This window comes from Hoplias malabaricus, chromosome Y, assembly GCF_029633855.1.
Source record: "Hoplias malabaricus isolate fHopMal1 chromosome Y, fHopMal1.hap1, whole genome shotgun sequence".
NCBI lineage: Eukaryota > Metazoa > Chordata > Actinopteri > Characiformes > Erythrinidae > Hoplias > Hoplias malabaricus.
Genome location: NC_089820.1, coordinates 60689222 through 60710477, shown reverse-complemented (window position 1 = coordinate 60710477; position 21256 = coordinate 60689222). Strand labels below are relative to the sequence as shown.

At 41.9% G+C, this 21256-nt stretch overlaps 1 protein-coding gene across 1 annotated transcript in view; it reads left to right on the top strand.

Annotated features, from left to right (window-relative positions):
• Window positions 1-13304: 13304 nt before the first annotated feature.
• LOC136678327 (NADP-dependent malic enzyme-like) overlaps window positions 13305-21256 on the top strand; it is a 65356-nt gene continuing 57404 nt past the window's right edge. The window contains exons 1-2 of the mRNA XM_066656343.1: window positions 13305-13348; window positions 15145-15354. Coding sequence (XP_066512440.1) covers window positions 15226-15354 — 129 coding nt within the window. The 5' untranslated portion in view covers window positions 13305-13348; window positions 15145-15225. The remainder of the gene's footprint in view (window positions 13349-15144; window positions 15355-21256) is intronic.

Genomic DNA, 21256 nt, shown 5'->3' with positions numbered 1-21256 from the left:
ACAGCAGGGTTTTCTCTTCCAACAAAGACTGAGCTGTAGGGGAGGGACCAGAGGGTGCGAGAGAGAGAGAGAGAGAGAGAGAGAGAGAGAGAGAGAAACCATTCACCATCACACAGTCACACGCAGACAAGCCTGAGATTTAGCCAGATTTAGCAGATAGAGAACACAGACCTAGCAGATAAAGATGGATGCACTCTTTCTTTCTTCTTTATATGAGGTCACCTGCTGAAAATCCCAGATAACTCCATCTTATTAAAGTGATGAAAGTTTGGACAAATGGAGTGCAAAATATATAAAAGTTGCCAACAGCTTTATTCTGTTTTCATAAACGCAGAGTCCCACCTTTACATCATCGGAGTGACTCATCCCTCATTAATCAGACTTTCAGCGTTTATCACTGATGCACATCAAAGCCTTCAAAAGACTTCTGTGTTTTTGATGATTTTTTTTATCTTTCTTCATTGCAACGTGAGCCTTTAAAACCTTGAGGTCTATATTTTATTGATAAAACTACACTTCCTGGGCACCTGGACATTTTATTAGAAATTCTCACTACTTCCATGCAATTCATGACCCCACTCGCACTCTCCATGAAACATGTCTTAGGAAATAAAAGGTATTAATCGTGTGTTGTCCCCCATCGGCTGCGGGTTTTGCTTCTCCTTTTCCGAGAAACCTTTAGACTAGACGTTAAAACATAGCTGAGAACGGCGAATGTGAATGAAAGAACTGAGGAAGGGGAAGGTTCCATGTGTTCTAACCTTTGAGTGACGAGGTTGAGGTTCATGTAGCGTGGGCTAGACCTGAGTGGCTCTGAATGGGCCGGCAGTGTGAGATATTTGTGTTTTATGGTTTGGAGAACTCTGGCGTATAGAGGCGTCTTTGTGTATGGGGGCAGCCTTAAAGGAAACCGTCCCTTCATGTTGGGGGTTGTGAGAGTGGGCAGGGGTTTTGGCTTGGCACAAAAATACCCCTGTTCTAGTGATGTGAAGTACCTGTGTGATGTCGGAGCTGATTTGTAGGACTTCTGACCACAGCTGTCCTCCACCCATTGGGACTGGATTTCAAAAGTCTGGACTTCCTGCTCCAAAAGGATTTTAAATCATAGGAGAGCAGCTTTGCCAATACATCATATAGTTTATTTACTTTTTTAATTTATGTTTACATATACAGAGCGCCTTTCTAGGCACCAAAGGACGCTTTACAATCAACACACACAACATATTACAATGTTGTAGTTATATATAGGCTGCAATTTTTGGCGGGTCATCATTCACAAGGCCACATAACACCTAAATATGCCTCTCATGACCAGTGACATTAACCTACATAAACATCTGTAACAACTTATTCCAAATGGTGTCACTTTTCAAAACACTGTCTAGGCTGAGACTGGCTAATAAGCCTTTAAAGATGTTAATGTAGGTTTATGTCAGTTGTCCTAAACACCTTATGTAGGTGTCTCCCTGTGTGAGTGTGGATTTCCTCTGGGTGCTTTGGTTTGCTTCCCACAATCAAATAAATAAATAAATAAAAGTGTCCGTGGCTTGACTGGGCAAAATACCCACAAGTGTGAGGGTGTGAGAGACTGTGCGAGTGTGTGACACACTGTGATCTATGATAGCCCCGACCCACTGCTAACCTGATCAAGTTGAAGCAGTTACAGAGGTGAATGAATGAATGAATGAAGAAAAGAACAGTTTTTTGGACTGTGGGTGTATACCTTACTTAATTTTTTAAAATAGATTTATTTAGAATAATATCATAAAAAACCTTATGAAAAAATTCCAACTCTGGGTCTTTGTTGAAACGTCTGAAAAATATTATTAAATAAGTAAATGAAAGTAAGTATGGAAACTGCAAGTAAACACATTATTATTATTACGCCGACACAGAGAGAACACATCACACTCCTCACAGACAGTCACCCGGAGGAAACCCGCGCAGACACAGAGAGAACACACCACACTCCTCACAGACAGTCACCCTGAGGAAACCCGCGCAGACACAGGGAGAACACACCACACTCCTCACAGACAGTCGCCCTGAGGAAACCCGCGCAGACACAGAGAGAACACACCACACTCCTCACAGACAGTCACCCTGAGGAAACCCACACAGACACAGGGAGAACACACCACACTCCTCACAGACAGTCACACAGAGGAAACCCACGCAGACACAGAGAGAACATACCACACTACTCACAGACAGTCACACGGAGGAAACCCACGCAGACACAAGAAGAACACACCACACTCCTCACAGACAGTCACACGGAGGAAACCCACGCAGACACAGGGAGAACACACCACACTCCTCACAGACAGTCACCCGGAGGAAACCCACGCAGACACAGGGAGAACACACCACACTCCTCACAGACAGTCACCCGGAGGAAACCCACGCAGACACAGGGAGAACACACCACACTCCTCACAGACAGTCACCCGGAGGAAACCCACGCAGACACAGGGAGAACACACCACACTCCTCACAGACAGTCACCCGGAGGAAACCCACGCAGACACAGGGAGAACACACCACACTCCTCACAGACAGTCACCCGGAGGAAACCCACGCAGACACAGGGAGAACACACCACACTCCTCACAGACAGTCACCCAGAGGAAACCCGCACAGACACAGAGAGAACACACCACACTCCTCACAGACAGTCACCCGGAGGAAACCCACGCAGACACAGGGAGAACACACCACACTCCTCACAGACAGTCACCCGGAGGAAACCCACGCAGACACAGGGAGAACACACCACACTCCTCACAGACAGTCACCCGGAGGAAACCCACGCAGACACAGGGAGAACACACCACACTCCTCACAGACAGTCACCCGGAGGAAACCCACGCAGACACAGAGAGAACACACCACACTCCTCACAGACAGTCACCCGGAGGAAACCCACGCAGACACAGGGAGAACACACCACACTCCTCACAGACAGTCACCCGGAGGAAACCCACGCAGACACAGGGAGAACACACCACACTCCTCACAGACAGTCACCCGGAGGAAACCCACGCAGACACAGGGAGAACACACCACACTCCTCACAGACAGTCACCCAGAGGAAACCCACGCAGACACAGAGAGAACACACCACACTCCTCACAGACAGTCACCCGGAGGAAACCCACGCAGACACCATGCCACCGTGTCACCCACTTATTATTATTTCTTATTTTATTTTAAGGGCGGCACGGTGGCGCAGCAGGTTAGTGTCGCAGTCACACAGCTCCAGGGGCCTGGAGGTTGTGGGTTCGATTCCAGCTCCGGGTGACTGTCTGTGAGGAGTTGGTGTGTTCTCCCCGTGTCCGTGTGGGTTTCCTCCGGGTGCTCCGGTTTCCTCCCACAGTCCAAAAAACACACGTTGCAGGTGGATTGGCGACTCGAAAGTGTCCGTAGGTGAGAGTGTGTGAGTGAATGTGTATGTGTCTGTGTTGCCCTGTGAAGGACTGGCGTCCCCTCCAGGGTGTATTCCCGCCTTGCGCCCGATGATTCCAGGTAGGCTCTGGACCCCCCGCGAGCCTAAAATTGAATAAACGGTTACAGATAATGGATGGATCTTATTTTAATTTGTGTTTATATCCATAGATTTTTGACGATTTATTTAGACCTTAGTTTAATTGGTTTGTTTAGTGGCATTGGCTTAAAAAACTCTACTATTACAATAGTTCCCAATAATACGAACACCATAGTGATTCCACACTGTTGTATGAGGTGGGGTGTGTGAAAGGATAAATTCCAGCAACTATTTATTTGCAGAATTCCAGACTGGAACCAAAGAAACACACCCAGAGATTTGCCCACGTCTGCATTTCCACTCTGTTCTTCATTTGGATGAAGTCAGAAGATGCTGTAGTTAAAGCCGAGGGAGGGAAACTTGATTATTTTGGACTTGGCCTGGAACAACCTGAACTGGCTCTAATGACCCAACACTGGGGTCCACTTTACACCATCACATCATCATTATTTCACACACAAACCATACACCAACTCACAAACACACACACACACACACTGATATACACACACACACATGAGAGAGAGAGAGAGAGAGAGAGAGAGAGAGAGAGAGAGAGAGAGAGAGAGGGAGAGTTAAGGGGCAGAGAAAAAGAGAGAGAAGCAGAGGAAAAAGAGAGAGGCAGGAAGGAGAGCAGGAGAGAGAGAGATTCATTGGGAATTCTCCCAAGCTTTTTCTCTTTTGTAAGTTTCCACTTGTTTGGCCTTAATTAAATCCGTAGGGTCCCCTGACCACTCCATGTTTTCATTATTGTTTTGCTTCCTGCTCGTAGCTCACACAAGGCAGGTGACAACACATTTCTGCAGGTTTCCTTCACAGGAAACAGAAAGTAAATGCAGACCGGTCAGAGGAATAGTTAATTGAGTTCTTTTCAAAATTTATCTCCCTCAGAGATGCTTCTCATCTAAAACTGGGGCTCTGCAGATAGTTTGGCAATCACTGAGTTAAAAAATGTTTTTTTCTTCTTAATATATTTTGTCAAGTCTCTTTGCAAAGGGAATAGCTTGCTTGTGGGTCTCGAGTCCTTTGTGTATGAGACAAATTGCACATCAGCAGAGGACTGGGATTTCCATTAATGAGGCCAAGGAGTGTGTGTTACACAAAGAAGGATACATCAAACAACACACACCCCACTGTGAATAGAAGAGTGTGAGGAGGCTTTTCGAACAGAAACAAGCTCTCGCCAGCATTAAACAAGTCCACAAACATGTGTCTGATTCGGATTTTTTCCACACGGGTTTGTGTGTGTTCACGTCTTTATGGAGGAAGCAGTAAAATGAAGTGTTTTGATCAAAGCCGTCCAGCAGGGGTTTTGTGCTGCTGTAAGTGTGAGACGCACATCTTACCTTTAAAATATATACAGAGACATCACCTTCTGAGTGCTCAGGAAAATCTGAGGATCTGAAGGCTTTACACACACACCCCACACACAGTACAGAAGGGGCAGTATGCTATTGGCTGGATATTTTTGTTTGGTGGACTATTCTACTAGTCCAGCAGTGAGACTGAGGGGTACTGCTGTGTCTGTACCACTCAGCACCAACACATCTGTTCCACTGCAGTGCTGATAGTGAGTCTACACCCAAATAATACCTGCTCTATGCTGGTCATGTGGGGTTCCTGATCATTGAAGAGCAGGGTGAAATGGGCTAACAAAGTATGAAGAGCATATGGTCAACATTTAACCTACCCCACCCCCCGCTTCCAGATCTCACATGGCCTCTTTAAGGGCCTTTATTTTAAGGGGATGTGTGCAACACTCTTGTCTATATTTATAGCACTAGGCCACAAGCTGTCAAAGAACATAAACAAGTCTCTGTGAGATGTTTCGAGGTGAGTGTTTGATTGGTTTAACCCATGGAACTGTTCCTTTCTCCTGCTGAGGCTGAGAAGTCCAAAAGTATACATTTCTTCAGCTTTTTATATTCAGAGAGCGTATCATTTTTAAGACAGCTCTATAATCAATCCCTCCATAAATCCTCCCGCGCCAGACATCTACAATAAAAGCCTGAAGCCTGTCGATTTACATTAAATCAATAAACACTTATTTACTTTCCCCCTCAGCTCCTTCAGCTTCTGAGTCTTTAGATGTTTTCCATTCCACATGTCAGGGCATCACAGAAACAAACAAACATCCCTGAAAAACATCCCTGAAAGGTCAGAATGTGCCTGTGATTCTTAGACTCGGAGGTAAACGAATGCATCCAAAAAAACATGAACAATGGAACTACCCTAAAGAGTAGCAATCCAAAGTTTGGGTCCACGAGAAGGTATGTAATGTATGTGTTTTTCCATCCATTATCTGTAAGCGCTTATCCAGTTCAGGGTCACAGTGGGTGCAAGGCGGGATCACTCCCTGGAGGGGACACCAGTCCTTCACAGGGCAACACACACACTCACACAATCACTCATGCACTTACACCTACTGACACTTTTTTTGAGTCGTCAATCCACCTACAACGTGTGTTTTTGGAGCATGGGAGGAAACTGGAGCACCCGGAGGAAACCCACACCGACACAAGGAGAACACACCACACTCCTCACAGACAGTCACCCGGAGGAAACCCACGCAGACACAGGGAGAACACACCACACTCCTCACAGACAGTCACCCGGAGGAAACCCACACCGACACAGAGAGAACACACCACACTCCTCACAGACAGTCACCCGGAGGAAACCCACGCAGACACAGAGAGAACACACCACACGCCTCACAGACAGTCACCCGGAGCGGGAATCGAACCCACAACCTCCAGTTCTCTGGAGCTGTGTGACTGCGACATTAACCTGCTGCACCACCGTGCCACCTGTGTGTTGTTATCATCACATCTCTAGGTTTGGCTTTTCATCTTTTATTTAACCTTCCTCCTGTGTTAGCTTTCTGTTACCATCTCTTATGTTAATGGTCGGTTTTGACCCCGTAGGTTTACAGTGTGTTTATGGGTCCAGATTTGGCACTTGTTATTGTTTTCTGATTTAAAATTATACCTGGTTTGAAATTGACAACAGAACAACAGAAAAGACACCATTTTAACAAGAGCATTTTATAATTTAGTAAAGTTTTTTTTTATTATTTTGTTTAAATAGAAGTTCCTGACAAAGTCATAAAGTCTTGATGCAATAAAAAAATTTATGGAGCACTTGCATTTAAAACCTAACAATGGGTCGGTGAAGACCCTAACACAAGAGGAAGGTTAATGCAGAAATAGTCGATTTGCAAAAGAAATCATATTTGCTACATAGTAAAAGACAAAACAACAACAAAATACAAGCATGTAGACGCCTCTAATTGTAGTGAATTCTGCTGATTTAAGGTTTATCCATTGTGGACATGGGCTTGTATCGTCTCTGTAGAACGATGAAATGAAATGGGCCATTGTGGATTACCTAAACATGACCCTGAGGTCCCAATGCCCAATGTATTTGAGGGCCCCCAGCACTGGTCTTTAGAGAAATGACATGAGATGTTTGAGATTAAACAAGATGAAATGAGTGGAAGTGATGTTTATAATCCAGAACTACTCGTCCACCATCAGTATCCAGCCTCACTAAAGCTTATAGGGCTGAATGCCATCAAATTCCCATAGCAATGTTTCAACATCTAGTGTGAATCCTACTGTCATTTCACCAGGGGCTCCCAAACTTAGACATATAATTATACACTGATCAGCCATAAATGCCATAAATGACTCCTTGATTTTTTCACTCACTGTCCATTTGATCAGCACTTCTGGCCATAGATGCACTTTGTAGTTCTGTAATTACAAAGTAAATGTAGCCCATATATTTATATATGATTTGGGTGATGGATTATTCACAGCCCTGCAGTGACATTGACAAGATGGTGGTGTGTTAGTGTGTGTTGTGCTGGTACGAGTGGATCAGACACAGCCGTGCTGCTGGAGTTTTTAAACACTGCCCACTCACTGGCCACTCTATTAGACCCACATTCGTTGTTGACTGAAATTAGGAGTAAAGGGATAGAAAGGCAGAAAAGCAGAAACAGAATAACATGTTGACTATAGTCTTTAATTGAAGAGCTATAAAGAGCAACTTTACTGTCAGTGAATTTAATAAAATTGACAATGTTTGTGGAAATAAGGAGATAATTTTAATAATTTGGCTGCTCAGTGTGTGTTCATTAAAACCTCTAATTGTCATATCTGTCATCTTTACACCGTGTACAGGTAGAGCTTTATTTTATTGGACACATTAGCTCATGTACTCTGATGTCATCATGGCTACTATATCATTATGGATATTTCAGTCATCAGAATATGTTATTAAAAGCAGGAGTGGCTGTTGTGTGTTGGCTCTTAGACAATAACACACTCAAATGGCCTGGGATCATTCAGGATCTGTCTGAGATGTTGAGTTCTGCTATAGAGCTGTGTAGCTCTCTCTCTCTCTCTCTCTCTCTCTCTTTCACTCTCTCTCCCTCTCTCTCTCCAACACACACACACACACACACACACACACACACGTGTGTGTGTTCTCAATAGTGTGTTCTCAATATTCCCAAAACCTTTTATCTCCCCCACTGTGCTCTAAACTCATGTAATAGTTTTGCTCACAAAAGTTTCTCAAAGGGAACTAATGGCCCTCGTAAATGTAGAAAAAGTAGGATTTTTTGGACGGATTTATTCTCAGGACCCACCCGCACGATCCACACAAGTTATGACTTATCGAAAAGGAAGCTGGTTAAAGCACAAGCTGTGGAGATATTTGCATCAGATTGAAGCCCAGTCCCAGATAGTTTGGTTAAATATAGTAAAAATATATTTTTAATCGAACACTGTGGTTGGTGTCTGAACATTGCCTCTATAATTGTGCTCTGGAACTGCAAGTAAAATGCAACCAACAAGCATCTGTTCCTTTAAATGACAATAAGCCACAGCTCAGATCCACGCAAGAGCTCCTGAGTGAGGAGCAAAGAGCAGAAATTCTGGATTTTAGCCATTTTCACTGACTTCTCCTTCATCTCTATTCATGTTTTTGCCATTATTACTCAGTACTATTACTTCTTTGCACTCGTTGTGTTTGTTTTGTTCTGTTTATCCTTGTGTCTGCACTGTCACATGAACGTGGGTCCAGTCGTTTCACAGTTTACGTGTCATTTCCCCTTTAAGGAGGTTCCAGAATAAAAGAAACGTGCAATATTGTATTAATTCTTTTGGGGAAACGGAGTCTCTGCTTTTGATATACTGTGGCATTGAACACACTCACGCACACCAGTGAGCAATTTAGCACACATACACTAGGGGCAATAAACACACACATACACACACACACACACACAACTGTGACCAGACATTTCAGCCATGTCACATAGAGAGCATCTGGGTGTTGGGAGACTTTCTCAAGGGCACTTCAGCCGTGAATGTCGAAGGAGGAGAAAGCACTGCCCCTTTACTCCCACACCCTTGTTTTTCTTGCTGGTTCAGGGTTTTGCCAGCAGTCTAAGGAATGTTTCTTGAACATCCACGACTTTGTTCTCTGTCATTATTCCTTGCTTTTAATACTGTAATTACAGCTTTACAAGAGAGAAGGAGACAGCAGAACTCATTCTGCTTTTTCTTACAATGTGTAATACGGCTGTTATTATTCCTCAGCAGGTTTTACTGATCCTCTGCTCACAATAGTGCTCATTTAGAAAGATTTTAGGGAGAAATTATTGCAGTTTGGGGACAATGGAGAGTCCTGAAAGTCTTTCAGGAAAGATAATTAGCCTCAAAATGACTCTGGTAATTTTCAACTGCTGTAGACGAATCCTTTGCACTTCCTGCTGAGTGTGTGTGTGTGTTTTGTATGAACCCTACCGAGTAGTTTATATTGGCAGGTGGACTTCCAGACTGGCCATGAAAGTTCAAATTCCTGAAAGCTTGGGATTAGTGTCCAAATGTGTGTGTGTGTGTGTGTGTGTGTGTGTGTGTGTGTGTGTGTGTGTGTGTGTGTACCAGGAATATGCCACATTGTGGGGACCAAAATCTGTTTAGAAACTCACATTGTGGAGACTTCCTTGTGGTCCCCACAATGTAAATCATTGTTAAGATTGTTTAAGTCATATTTATGGAAAAGTTAATGGTACATCACCACAACATGAATGGAAGTCTGTGTCATCCCTCACTGCTCTAAAATGACAAAAAAAATGTATATATTGTCACCATGGAGATGACTGCATGGTTTTTTAGGAAATGTCTTTATGCTTTTATCAAAAATACCAAAATAATAAAAGTTCAAAGAACTTTTCAAAGTAAAAGCTCTCCTTTTGTTTTCAGGTATTATTACAAATAGGACTGGGTTGTTCCAAAACTGCCTGAGAATGTTAAAATGGCCATAAAATATAGCTGTAATGCCCATGGAATGCGATCAAAAATGGTAATATGACGCTTATAACGAGAGGCCTGAAGCATAATCACATTTAATCTGCAATTGCAGAAATGAAAACTGAATTATTTTACACAATTTGTTCATATTGTTGTGAACAGAGTAGTGGATAACACAACTCATTGTAGGAGACTGGTGTTTGATGCTTAACTCAGGCAACTTTGGTACGCTACACTAATAAGAGCCCTCGGCGACTATAACATCATATGAGCATCTGCCAAATTATGTAGCTGTTTTAATAATATAATTATTTTATTTTTAATACACTATAAAAATTAACGATAAAATGAATGGCTGAGGCTAAGGTCGAAATTGAAGCCTTTTGGAGAAAATTGTGGGGACAGCTGAGTTATAGTCATACAGGACTTTGAAATAGCTTAGAGACCGCTCTCTCTCTCTCTCTGTGTGTGTGTGTGTGTGTGTGTGTGTGTGTGTTTGTGTGTGTTTGTATTACCAGGTGGTGTTCCCCAGAGCTGGAGGAAGTGCTTTAATCCTCTGTAATCAGACTCATTCCTCGCTGTCTGTTTCCGGTGCTGCTTACAATCTTAATTTACAGCTGTTCTCAGATCAGTTTGTGTGGTTCTGTGATGGCAGTAAAGGTTAACTTTATACTGAGGGGTCCTGATCCCAGATCAGTTTTTAATAAAGTGGCCAGATCCAGAAATTCCCGGGTTTGATTACAGTGGAAAGCAATGTGACTGGAAGACTTTAATGACACAGAGAAGGATACAGACAATTATTATACACCACAAATCACACAATTCAACACAAGGATATTTGTATCTGAAGGAAATTAAACATTTGCTGCAGCAGTAAATCAGAGCAGTGGAACTGTGCAAAGCCTAACTTTCCAAAAATCTTTTAATTAATGTGAAAATTTAAATAGAATCATTGACTTAGGGCCTCTTTTGGTCAGTTATACTTTGCTTATTTTACATATCACTAATTTTTTCCTCTGTATTTTCTTTGTCCTGGATTTTAATTGGTCCTAAAAATGATTTAATGGCCCTTATTAATGAAACCTGCGTACAGATGAGCAGATTTGCCTGCGGTGAATGAACTACTCATGGTCTGATTAATGAAATTTTAATAAAAAGTTGAAAAAAGGCAGAGATTTGAACACGTGATTCATTCAGATCTTTCAGTAGTGAATCAATGAAAAGACAAAAATAATTACATTTTGTGAGTCAATTGCCGTTCTCAAAGGTAGAACTTGAGCAGAGATTGAGCAGTTAGTGCACTGCTCGCTTTGTTGAACCAGGTTTATAGTGAAACATACACAAAACAAATAAACTGTGAAATAAATGAAGTGTGTGTGATGGTACACTGATGTTATTGAGTCATGTGACTGAAATTACTAAAACTACAGATTTAAACAGTGTGTTATTGCAGTGGATTAGAGACAGCAACTTCATTAGCTCTGTTATTTGGTTATTTTTGGAGTGGTTGTCAGGTATCAGATTAGTGTTATTATCATGGCAGGGAAGGGAGGACGAGGAGACAGACGTAAACGCAAGGGATTTTATTTACAAAAGACAGAATCAAAATAAACACAGGTAAATACATGGAACTAGACAAGACTAAACTATGAACTAACCAAGACAGACAGAAGACAGCCATGAACCGGGGTAGACACATGTAAACAGAAGGACCGAGAAACATACATCTGTGCACACAACACCAGACAAAGGAGCACTCAAACTACAGGGGTATATCAGGACAAGACAAACGAGGAACACCTGGAGACAACAACGAGACAGAGGCAGGACTAAGGCAGGACTAGGGTGGAGACATGAACAATAACAAACAGAGCCATGTGCTAAGTGAACACATGGTGGGGAAAACAGACACGACAGGACAAGGACATGACAGTTATGTCTTGTATAGTTGCAGCACTTGTTTATAACAATGCTTTTTAATCAAATTGTTTTTAATTCACGTCATTATTATAATATGAAATTTATATTTATATTTTTGAATATAAAACTGCAAATCAAGCATTTTTGCAGGTCGTGATACTGTTATGTTCACACTTCTACCAGATGTGTGATTGTAGAAATATGCCAAAGGTTACTTTTCTGAAATTAAAAAGTCTGTGTTGAAGTTTGTGTTGAGCTTATTTTGTGATCAGATTTAATTGTATGTAACTTTGACATATTTGGTTAGTCAAGGTGTATCTGGGGTCCACTCCCATGAATATATTGACTCATCTGTTCCAAATGAAGTGAATTCAAATCCAGGTTTAGAATATGTGGTCTGTTATTGATTGGCCAGTGCCGTGTGTCCAGTTTAGGCCTCATAATCATCAGATAAAAGCCTGTCCTTAAATAGCACTGAATTTACAGAAGGTTAAAGTGTGAAAGTCTGTCATTTGTTTCGGAACACTGTAACACACAGTTTACACAACACTGTCAGCATCCCCCAGCATTACATAACAGCATAACCTCAGAGAAATGCAGAGTGTTTACAGCCTAATAAAGGGCTGCACTTTATCTGAAGGCTTGTATATGAATGTGTGTGATGTGTGTGATATGTGTGTGTGTGTGTTCCCACAATCAAAGGGACTCAGACATTCTGTGAACCAGCAAGAATCCATGTGAGAGAAGAATGTAAGGAGTATGCTCAAGGGCATAGACACAAACACACACACACACACACACACACACAAATCTTAATTTACTATTTTAATCTTTCAATCCTCAAAGTTCAAACTTTATCTTTATTAAGAAATCTGCATTTAAAAATACAAGCATTAGTCTATGTATGACTGTTTATTCAGGCATGCATTCATTCATTCATCTTCTGTAACCAACAGCTTCATTCTGATCAGTGTGGAACCCACACAGAGACAGGGAGGACACAGCAAAAGTCGTCACAGGTAGTGTCCCAGTGCAAGAGCCCAAGACCCTGGATAAAGACACTGCATGTTGTGCCACTGTGCTGTCAAATGTGTAACTGTTTTCCCAATAAATCTCTCTTACCCTCCTCTGATTCCAGTCACTAGAATTAAATTCGCAACACTTTAACTTTAGTGCTCTAGTGGTCTGGACTACACCCAGTCTGAGTTTGTTATCAGCTCTCTACATTTACTGGCTTCACGCAGCCAGAACTTTTATAACTCTCACTGTTAACGATTAAATGACCTAAAGTTCTTTTTCTCATCGCTGTTTTTATTAACAGTGATGACCCAGAGCCAAATCCTGTCCTTTTTAAAAAATATAATATGTCAAAGGTTTCTTGCTTGAGTAATTTCTGCTTAAATATTATATGTCAGCAATTATTTTATCAGCCACACACACACACATACACACACACACACACACACACACACACACACACGCACACACACAGTCACACTTCGGCAAAGAAAAGACAGTCAAGAGAGGACTTTTTGGAGCTGGCTTTTTTTTTGTAAGTAAACAAATCTTGTTTTTATTATCAGGGTAATTAGGGTTAATATTCTTATTATTAGGATAAACAAGACAGTTTCAACATTTGTTTAAAATGAATTAAGAAAATGAATTAAGAGAATTAAGAAAATTAAGAAATTATATCATGATTAAAGCCTTCTAAGTACAGTACTAATACTATAACGATGCATTATATTAGTGTACACTGATCTAGTAAGAGTGGATCAGACACAGCAGGGCTGCTTGAGGTCACGCCCCTCGCTGCCGTTGTATTCTTAGCTGAACCTATGTGTGCTTTTAGGTTCTTTACACCTTTATTTGCACAAAACATGGGAATTTCTTTTTTAATTCATCCGAGAACTTACATTTACGTTTCGGCATAGCTGCTCGAGATGAGGGTGGGTACATGAGCTTTGCCTGACGTAAACAAGGACTACTGACGTGCAGACTGACCAATTAAATGTTTACAGAGAAGGTTATCGACTAATAACGGTAGCTCTACAGTCAGACCGTCCAATCAGAAGATTTTAGGCTACTTCACCACGCCCCCTTCTCACTCAAGCGAACCAATCGGAGTAGGGGAGGGCGGGACTAGTTTGTGAACGAAACTTCTCGAAGTTCTATGTAAGCTCTAGAAAAACAACATCCCGGACGTTTGTGAAATTCCCCCCGGACATTTTTTTAAGTCTAAAAAAGAGGACATGTCCGGGTAAAAGAGGACGTCTGGTCACCCTAGCCAACACTAAATGTGCAGCAACAGATGAGCTACTGTCTCTGACTTTACATTTACAATTTGGACAATGAAGATGTGTCCAATATAACTTATACAGTTAAACATTCCAGTGTCAGAGCTTCCAAAAGTCGTTGTTTTTTTTTTAGTGTTCCAAAAAATTACCCATAAGCAACTGCTCTTTAATGAATAGTTCATTCCCCCATTTTTGTAGACATTTCCACAGACTTGTCTTACCTAACCCTGTCCTACTACACAAGTCCATTACCTAACATTGCAAGACTAACCTACAGCATGGAGCTGACCTTGACCTGCTGCTCTCCTCACAGACACACACACACAGAGAGAGAGAGAGAGAAAGAGAGAGAGAGAGAGAGAGAGAGAGAGAGAGAGAGAGAGAGAGAGAGAGAGTAGCTCCACTTCCATTTCCTCACTGCATTATTAAAACAAAAATGAAAAATAAGTGTAATTGAATACTGACATTGGTCTTTTCATGAGAGAAGGTAATGCTGGACATTGTTATTAGTCATTTTAGTGGGAAACTGCTTCAATAAAGATATGGTGCACTTGTTCTATTGTATTTCCTAATAGACTCCCTCATATACTCAACACATTTCCCCACAAGACATTTCATAATGTCATATGTTACCACATCACACATTATCATCATACAAAGAACTGCAGTGTCATTGTGTCTAACTTTTAAAACGAAGGGAAAAACAATATATATATATATTTGGTCATATTTAATATCATATCAAGAATTCATACACACACACTCATAATGTCCACTCTAAAAGTATAAATATAGCCCTCAATAAAAATGCTGATGATTCTGGAGGAAATGTTTTGTTTAGGAACATGTAAATGTAAAATGAACGTAGACAAGGACAGACAACATCTTATTTAAACATGTCCCTGGTCCAAAACACAATTTATTTGTGAATAATAATAACATCAGCTTTTGCTCAAGGAGTCAATTACTCATACCCTATTATATGTCCAGCGTTGGGATTGGTTAGTGCTGAGCAGGGGTCAAGTCTGATGATGATAATCGTGTGTAATAGGCTGTGACGGCACGAGGACGACTCTCCGGGGTCAGGGGGCGTGTCCTGGCGCTATTTAAAGGGACAGAGACCTGAAAAAGCATGGCACGCGCTTTGGCCAAGCAGGAATCCGCAAGCTGGGAGATGGACAGGTCGCGAGGACAGAGCCAAACTTTCATCTGCACCTCGAAGAGGGGATATGACATCACGCGCAACCCTCACCTCAACAAGGTAAACACACTCACACACGCACGAGACTCTGTCAACACTTTGTTTAACGGCGCGGTGAGTTTGGTGGCTGGAGTTTGGAGTGGTGTCAGTTTCACGAGCTATAATTAGATTTAAAGGGGCAGTGTGTGGGCGCGCTCTCGGATTTCGAGCTCTCACAACGACAACAACTACCCCACGTGGGCGCGTGGCTACCAGTTGTTGTTTTTTTTTAATTGGGATGGAGAGAGAGAGAGAGAGAGAGAGAGAGAGAGAGAGAGAGAACATAACTAAACACAAAAATTGAATGTACAGCAGTGTTTAATTTATTAAAAACTATTGAAACAAAAGTGCATACCCCAGTTAAACAGAGGTGTAAGCCCTTATTTTTGTTTGTTTGTTTGCTAGCGCTATTATTTAAGTACCTGCCATAAAAAATAAAATAAAATAAAATTTAAAAAGCTAACATTAGTTATTCATTTCCTTCGTTCCATTCATTCATGGTCGTGGAGGGTCCGGAGTCAATCTGGAATCACTGGGCACAGGGCACCAGTCCATTACAGGGCACCACACACTCACACAGATATATTTGCATGGCCAATCCACCAATTCCCAGCCAGGGACGCTCTTGGAAATGTGACTACAGTCCACCTACCAGTGTATATTTGTAGACCATGGGAGGAAACTGGAGCACCTGTACAAACAACCACACAGACTCCGGGAGAACACACCAAACACCTTACAACGCAGAGCCAACATTAGCATAATAGATAGATATATTTAAATAGGACAAGCTATGCTATATGCAAAAAAAAAACAACTTGAACCTTGTGATGTATTCACTTGTGTTAAATTACACCCACTTTGAACACTGTGTGTGGAGTACAATTTCTATAGGGCAGTACTGAATGAAATGGGATGCTCTGAAGCAGGTGCACATGAGCCTACAATCACCATTCTCAATACCAGTCATAGGCGAGGAGTATAAACCACATTGGAATGATCTATCCAGTTGCTTTGGTATGAGTTGGGGGAACAACAACTAATCATCCAACGTCTGTACATGTGTCACATTCTTGAGGACGAATGCCAGTAAATCCTCACATCGTTTCAACATTTGCAGTAAAGCCCCCACAGAAGAGAATTTGATTATCTTAAGTTATTAAGAGTTCATGTACAGAATAACCTTAAGTAATAGGTGTTTTATGATGCTCTCAAGTCTTTGACGCTTATCTGCTAAAACGTGCTGCTTTAATACAGCATCCAAAAGACGGTGTCATAGTTCAAATCTTTTGTGGAGCTCATAGACCTTTGTACAGTATGATATCTGTGGTAGGATGAAGGCTAACTAACAGGCAGTCATTTTTTTTTTTTGCCCTCAGCTACACTTAAATATGGCTAAAGTCCAGTGCCTGTTCCAGTATAATGTCCCATGCCTTCGTGTTCCAGTTGCTTAATCCTGTTTTAAGCTTAGTCAGGTTTAGGTAGCAAGGTTTTCATATTTTATGTATTTTCATCTACATCAAAAAGCAGCATGGCGGTGTCACGGTGGTGTGGTTGTTACACAGGTCCAGGGGTTGGGGTTGTGGGTTCAAAACCTGCCTTTGCTCAGTTATGACCAATGATTCCCTTTCAGGGTCACGGTGGGTCCGGAGCCTACCCGAAATCACTGTGCTCAAGATGGGAACACACCCTGGAGGGGGCGACACATACACACTCACATTCATGTTCATCCAATTATCACCCATCCACCTACCAATGTGTGTATACCCCATGGACACATGTTGTATTCTGTTCAAATCAGGATAGTAGCCTTTGTGCTGCTCAGTATCACAGAAAACCACAGGGTGCCCAGTCCTGCGGATCAGCCCTCTCCCTCCAGCACTGATAAAGGCCATTAGACTGGTCTGGTCTAGCGTCATGTCTCCTGGCAGCATGCCAAACATCCAAAACCTGCTGACAACATGAAGCTCTGGCTGTCATTAAGGTTAATGACTGAGCTCTGCTGCAGGTGTGTGTGTGTGTGTAGCATACCTGTGTGTATTTGTATGTGTGTTTAGTGGAGGGTCATTTGGTGAATGAGTTCACATTTTTTTTCTTTTTTAGTCCAGGTGTGCTCTACCAGGACATGATGAATGATGCCTTTATGCGTTCTATGAAGGCATAGGGTCTGTCCCAAGCAAAGAGATAAACTCTGGTATGTGTTTGTGCTTGAGTTTAAGTCCATACTTTGAATGCTTTCAGGCAAAATGGGGCAAAATCTTCAGATATTTTGGGTCACGATGGCATATATTTGTCTTGAAGGACATACAGGTCAGATCTAATCAAATCAGAGCTGTTTTGGCAATCACCAGCTTTTCAGAGAGGTCAAGCCTAAGGCAGCCTTTCTTCAGCCCGAGGCCATGGTTAGGTAAACTGAAAGGCCTCTTCTGTGGTGGGGAGCCTTAAAGCGGGGCTCTCAGACGCCCTCTGATTAGTGCTTCTTAAATATTTAGGATAGGACTATGTCTAAGTGGAAAAGCCCTCTTGGCACTCTGCGGCAAAATAAACTTAAGAGTCCAGGCTTGATTTGTGCTGATTAGCGTCTGGAGCAATGATAGAATGAACGTATGTCTTCTGCTCTTTCAGCTGTGCATTCCAGAGGCCTTGGAGATTAATGCAGGCTTAAGACTACTTAAACTTCATCAGAGTTCTGTTTGGGTTCTGAAACGTACTCTGGGATGTCTGACTAGGAGTATTATATTTTTTTATTTTTTTGCTGAATCAATTTAGGGCCCAAACACTAGGGGTCCGGGAAATGTGTTGTTGTTTGTGTTTGACTGGGATTGTTTTTGTTATTTTGACTGGCTTTCTGGTTAATTTGCTTCAGCTCCACGGTGTCAAGGTGCTAGCAGTAAGGCCCAAGTCTCTCTCTCATGGATTTATGATGTGGCTTTGTATTTCCCTGTGTCTCTGAGTCTAATGAGCTAAGCATGGCCTCATTGTCTTGTTTTTCAGACAGTCTAAGTTTGGCTTAATTAAAAAAGGAGAGAGAGGGAGAGAGAGACTGCACAATAAAATTAGCCAGCTTTGTTGGGATTAATATAGTCTGCAGGCACTGGACAAATTTTGGAGTAAATAAAGGGATAGTAAAGTAAGTCATCCACAAATTATGATATTTCTAAAGCAGCTGAGCAACTGAGTAGACACTTTTTTCTTTAAAGCAAAATTTGGGTTACTATCAGAGCCTTGCTGAGTCAGTTAAAATCACTCTTGCTTTCACGTGGAGAATGTATATTATCAGTGATTTTTATAAGAAAAGGAAAAGTTCTTTCATCTGTTAATGTAACACAAATGGCACAATTCATTCATTCATTATCTGTAACCCTTATCCAGTTCAGGGTCGCGGTGGGTCCAGAGCCTACCTGGAATCATTGGGCCCAAGGTGGGAATACACCCTGGAGGGGGCCAAATGACACAATGAAACACACAATACACAAATATATATGTGACACCTTGCTGCTAATACAAAGTGCTAACATGCTCCCTTTTCGTAGCACTTTATTAAATGTGAGTGGATGAGTAAGAGAGTGAGTTGGTTCTTAGCATAAGTGTTTTTTCATGACAGTCATGATTAGCTTTTTAAATATGACTTTCTGAACCGTCTGCTATGAAAACTGCACTTGAGCCAAGAATGAGGAAATTAAGTAGGAAGGAAAGAGGAGTGCTTCAAGGGTAAATAGTTGGTCCACTGTGGTTTTCTAGGATCTGCAGCTCATGGTAGCGTCTATCAGGGAACGAGTGTTTCTCACTCCACAAGAGGGTGGTGGAGAGGGGGTGTATGCGGTGGGGGGGGCTATACAACATGGTAATTGATGCTGTGGGACTGAAGTGCTGAAAGCTACTAGACCTCACGTCCACAAGCTGGAGTTGACTCTACTCAAACTCTTTCACAACTTTAAAGCCCACGCCCTTTTTACCTGCGGTTCAGGCAGGATGTTAGAACTGGGTGTGTGTCCTCCAGAGGGGAGAGGAAGAGAGAAAGAAGTCTCTGTGGAAAAGAGGAGAGGAAAAGAGAGTGAGCCCACAGCTTTCCACAGTCCCTCTCTGTGCTTCTGTATTATCTCACTTAATGAGGTGCCTGTGCGAATTAAAGCCAAACCGAAGCAAAACAACACCACACAAACCTCCCTAAGCAAGATCTTATTTCATTTATGTGCGCGTGTGTAACATATCGTGTTTTCTTAGAGCGCAGGCAGCTAACAGATGCTCTTTCAGCTTGTGGTAAAAACAAGAGTTAAAAGCTCTGCTCAATTGCAAAAGTGGCACCTCAGTATTCAGAGCTGACCACATTGCTTCCTTGTGGGGGATTTTCATACCAGCTGTTACTACATGAATTCTTATGCACTGGACGTTGATGAATTATATATATATTTTGTAAATTCTCAAACACATGAGTATTCTTTTTTTGGAAATAACTTGGTACATCAGATTATCTACGCCATGCTTCTGGACACATTTGGCGTACATCAAGGTTTCTTCAGTTAATGTCTACTGCTAACATCTCAGCTCAAACAGCCCTCAAACCCTCTTTAAATTGCAAGATAAAATGAAGCATTTCAGCAGAAATATCTCAGAACCCTGACATAAGTCAACAGGAACAGATGCTGTTGCACAGACCTCATCTTCTGGCATGTTTTATCCATCCACATCTAGATGCAGAAGGGCATAATAATCATCTGATGACCCTTGTTTATTGATCACATCTGTTTATCTAAGCCACAGTTTACTCTGATGTTACATGGTGAGCTCATGCAAAAGTCATCTAATGGTGAGACCATACAGGAGGTCACAAGAGGTACTTGTTGCCAATCGGACATCTCTCACATGTTTCAGTCCACTGGAAATCACTGCTTAGTTTTTCCTAGTGGTCTAAGGTCTGTTGCAAAAGCGTGACTATTGATTTTATCCCCATGTAGTGACAAACATTTGCAATTCAATCTGGTGTAGTAGGGGATAAGAGTTTATTTCCCAGGGACAGGATGATCAGTAATGAGGTATAAACTGACAACTGGAAAAGGTGGGATCGAAGCATGGTAGGATCCAGAATATGGATCAAACCTCATTTTTGATTGACGTCAAAGAAATGCACAGGTATTTTGTGCTTATGGCTTTTTTTGAACTGCTAGATGTTTCTGAATGTGACCACAAATAAATTTGAGGGCCCTCCCTTGGAAAATGTTTTACTCCCTCAGAGTCTTGCTTAGATTGCCTTTTGGGTGTTTTGAGATTTCTGTACCATACTAGTATCTGGACTGTCACACTACAGTTGCTGGCAATTGCTGAGGAACTGGTCATCTTACATTTGTAGAAGTAATAAATCACATAGCCTTGATACCACTCTATTTTTGTGGGGTAAAGTTTGAACAGTGAACTCCTAAAGCCTTCCAATGATGGGAACATGCCGTACAAAGTAGAAGCGCGAGGAAAAAGCCAAGCCTGTCATATTCTTATATTGACATAAGGGCAGATTTAAGGTCCCGGTATTACTCAGGACTAAACACCAGGGAATGTATAATGCAGCTGCCACAGAAAGAGAGGGTTTCACCATAATGACAATTTTTCTGGACACTATCCTGAGGTTGACATTTGACATTTATAGGAAGGGCTGTGAAAGTGACTGGAGCCCCTAGGAATGACCAGAAAGGAGGACGGTATGTGCTTTATATACACACATACTATCTGCAATAATGTGAAAATATTAGTCATTGGTTATGGATGATGTGTCTGGTTATCAGTATTTGTAATCTCCCTATTGGGAATGTCTGCTCATTAGTATTGCAAAGATAGCTCTCAAGCATTGGAGGCTTGTCTCTGAGGTCTACTTTGAACATTTCCATATGCCTAGCCAGCTGGACAATCAGCATGTTTGCCAATTAGGCCCCTC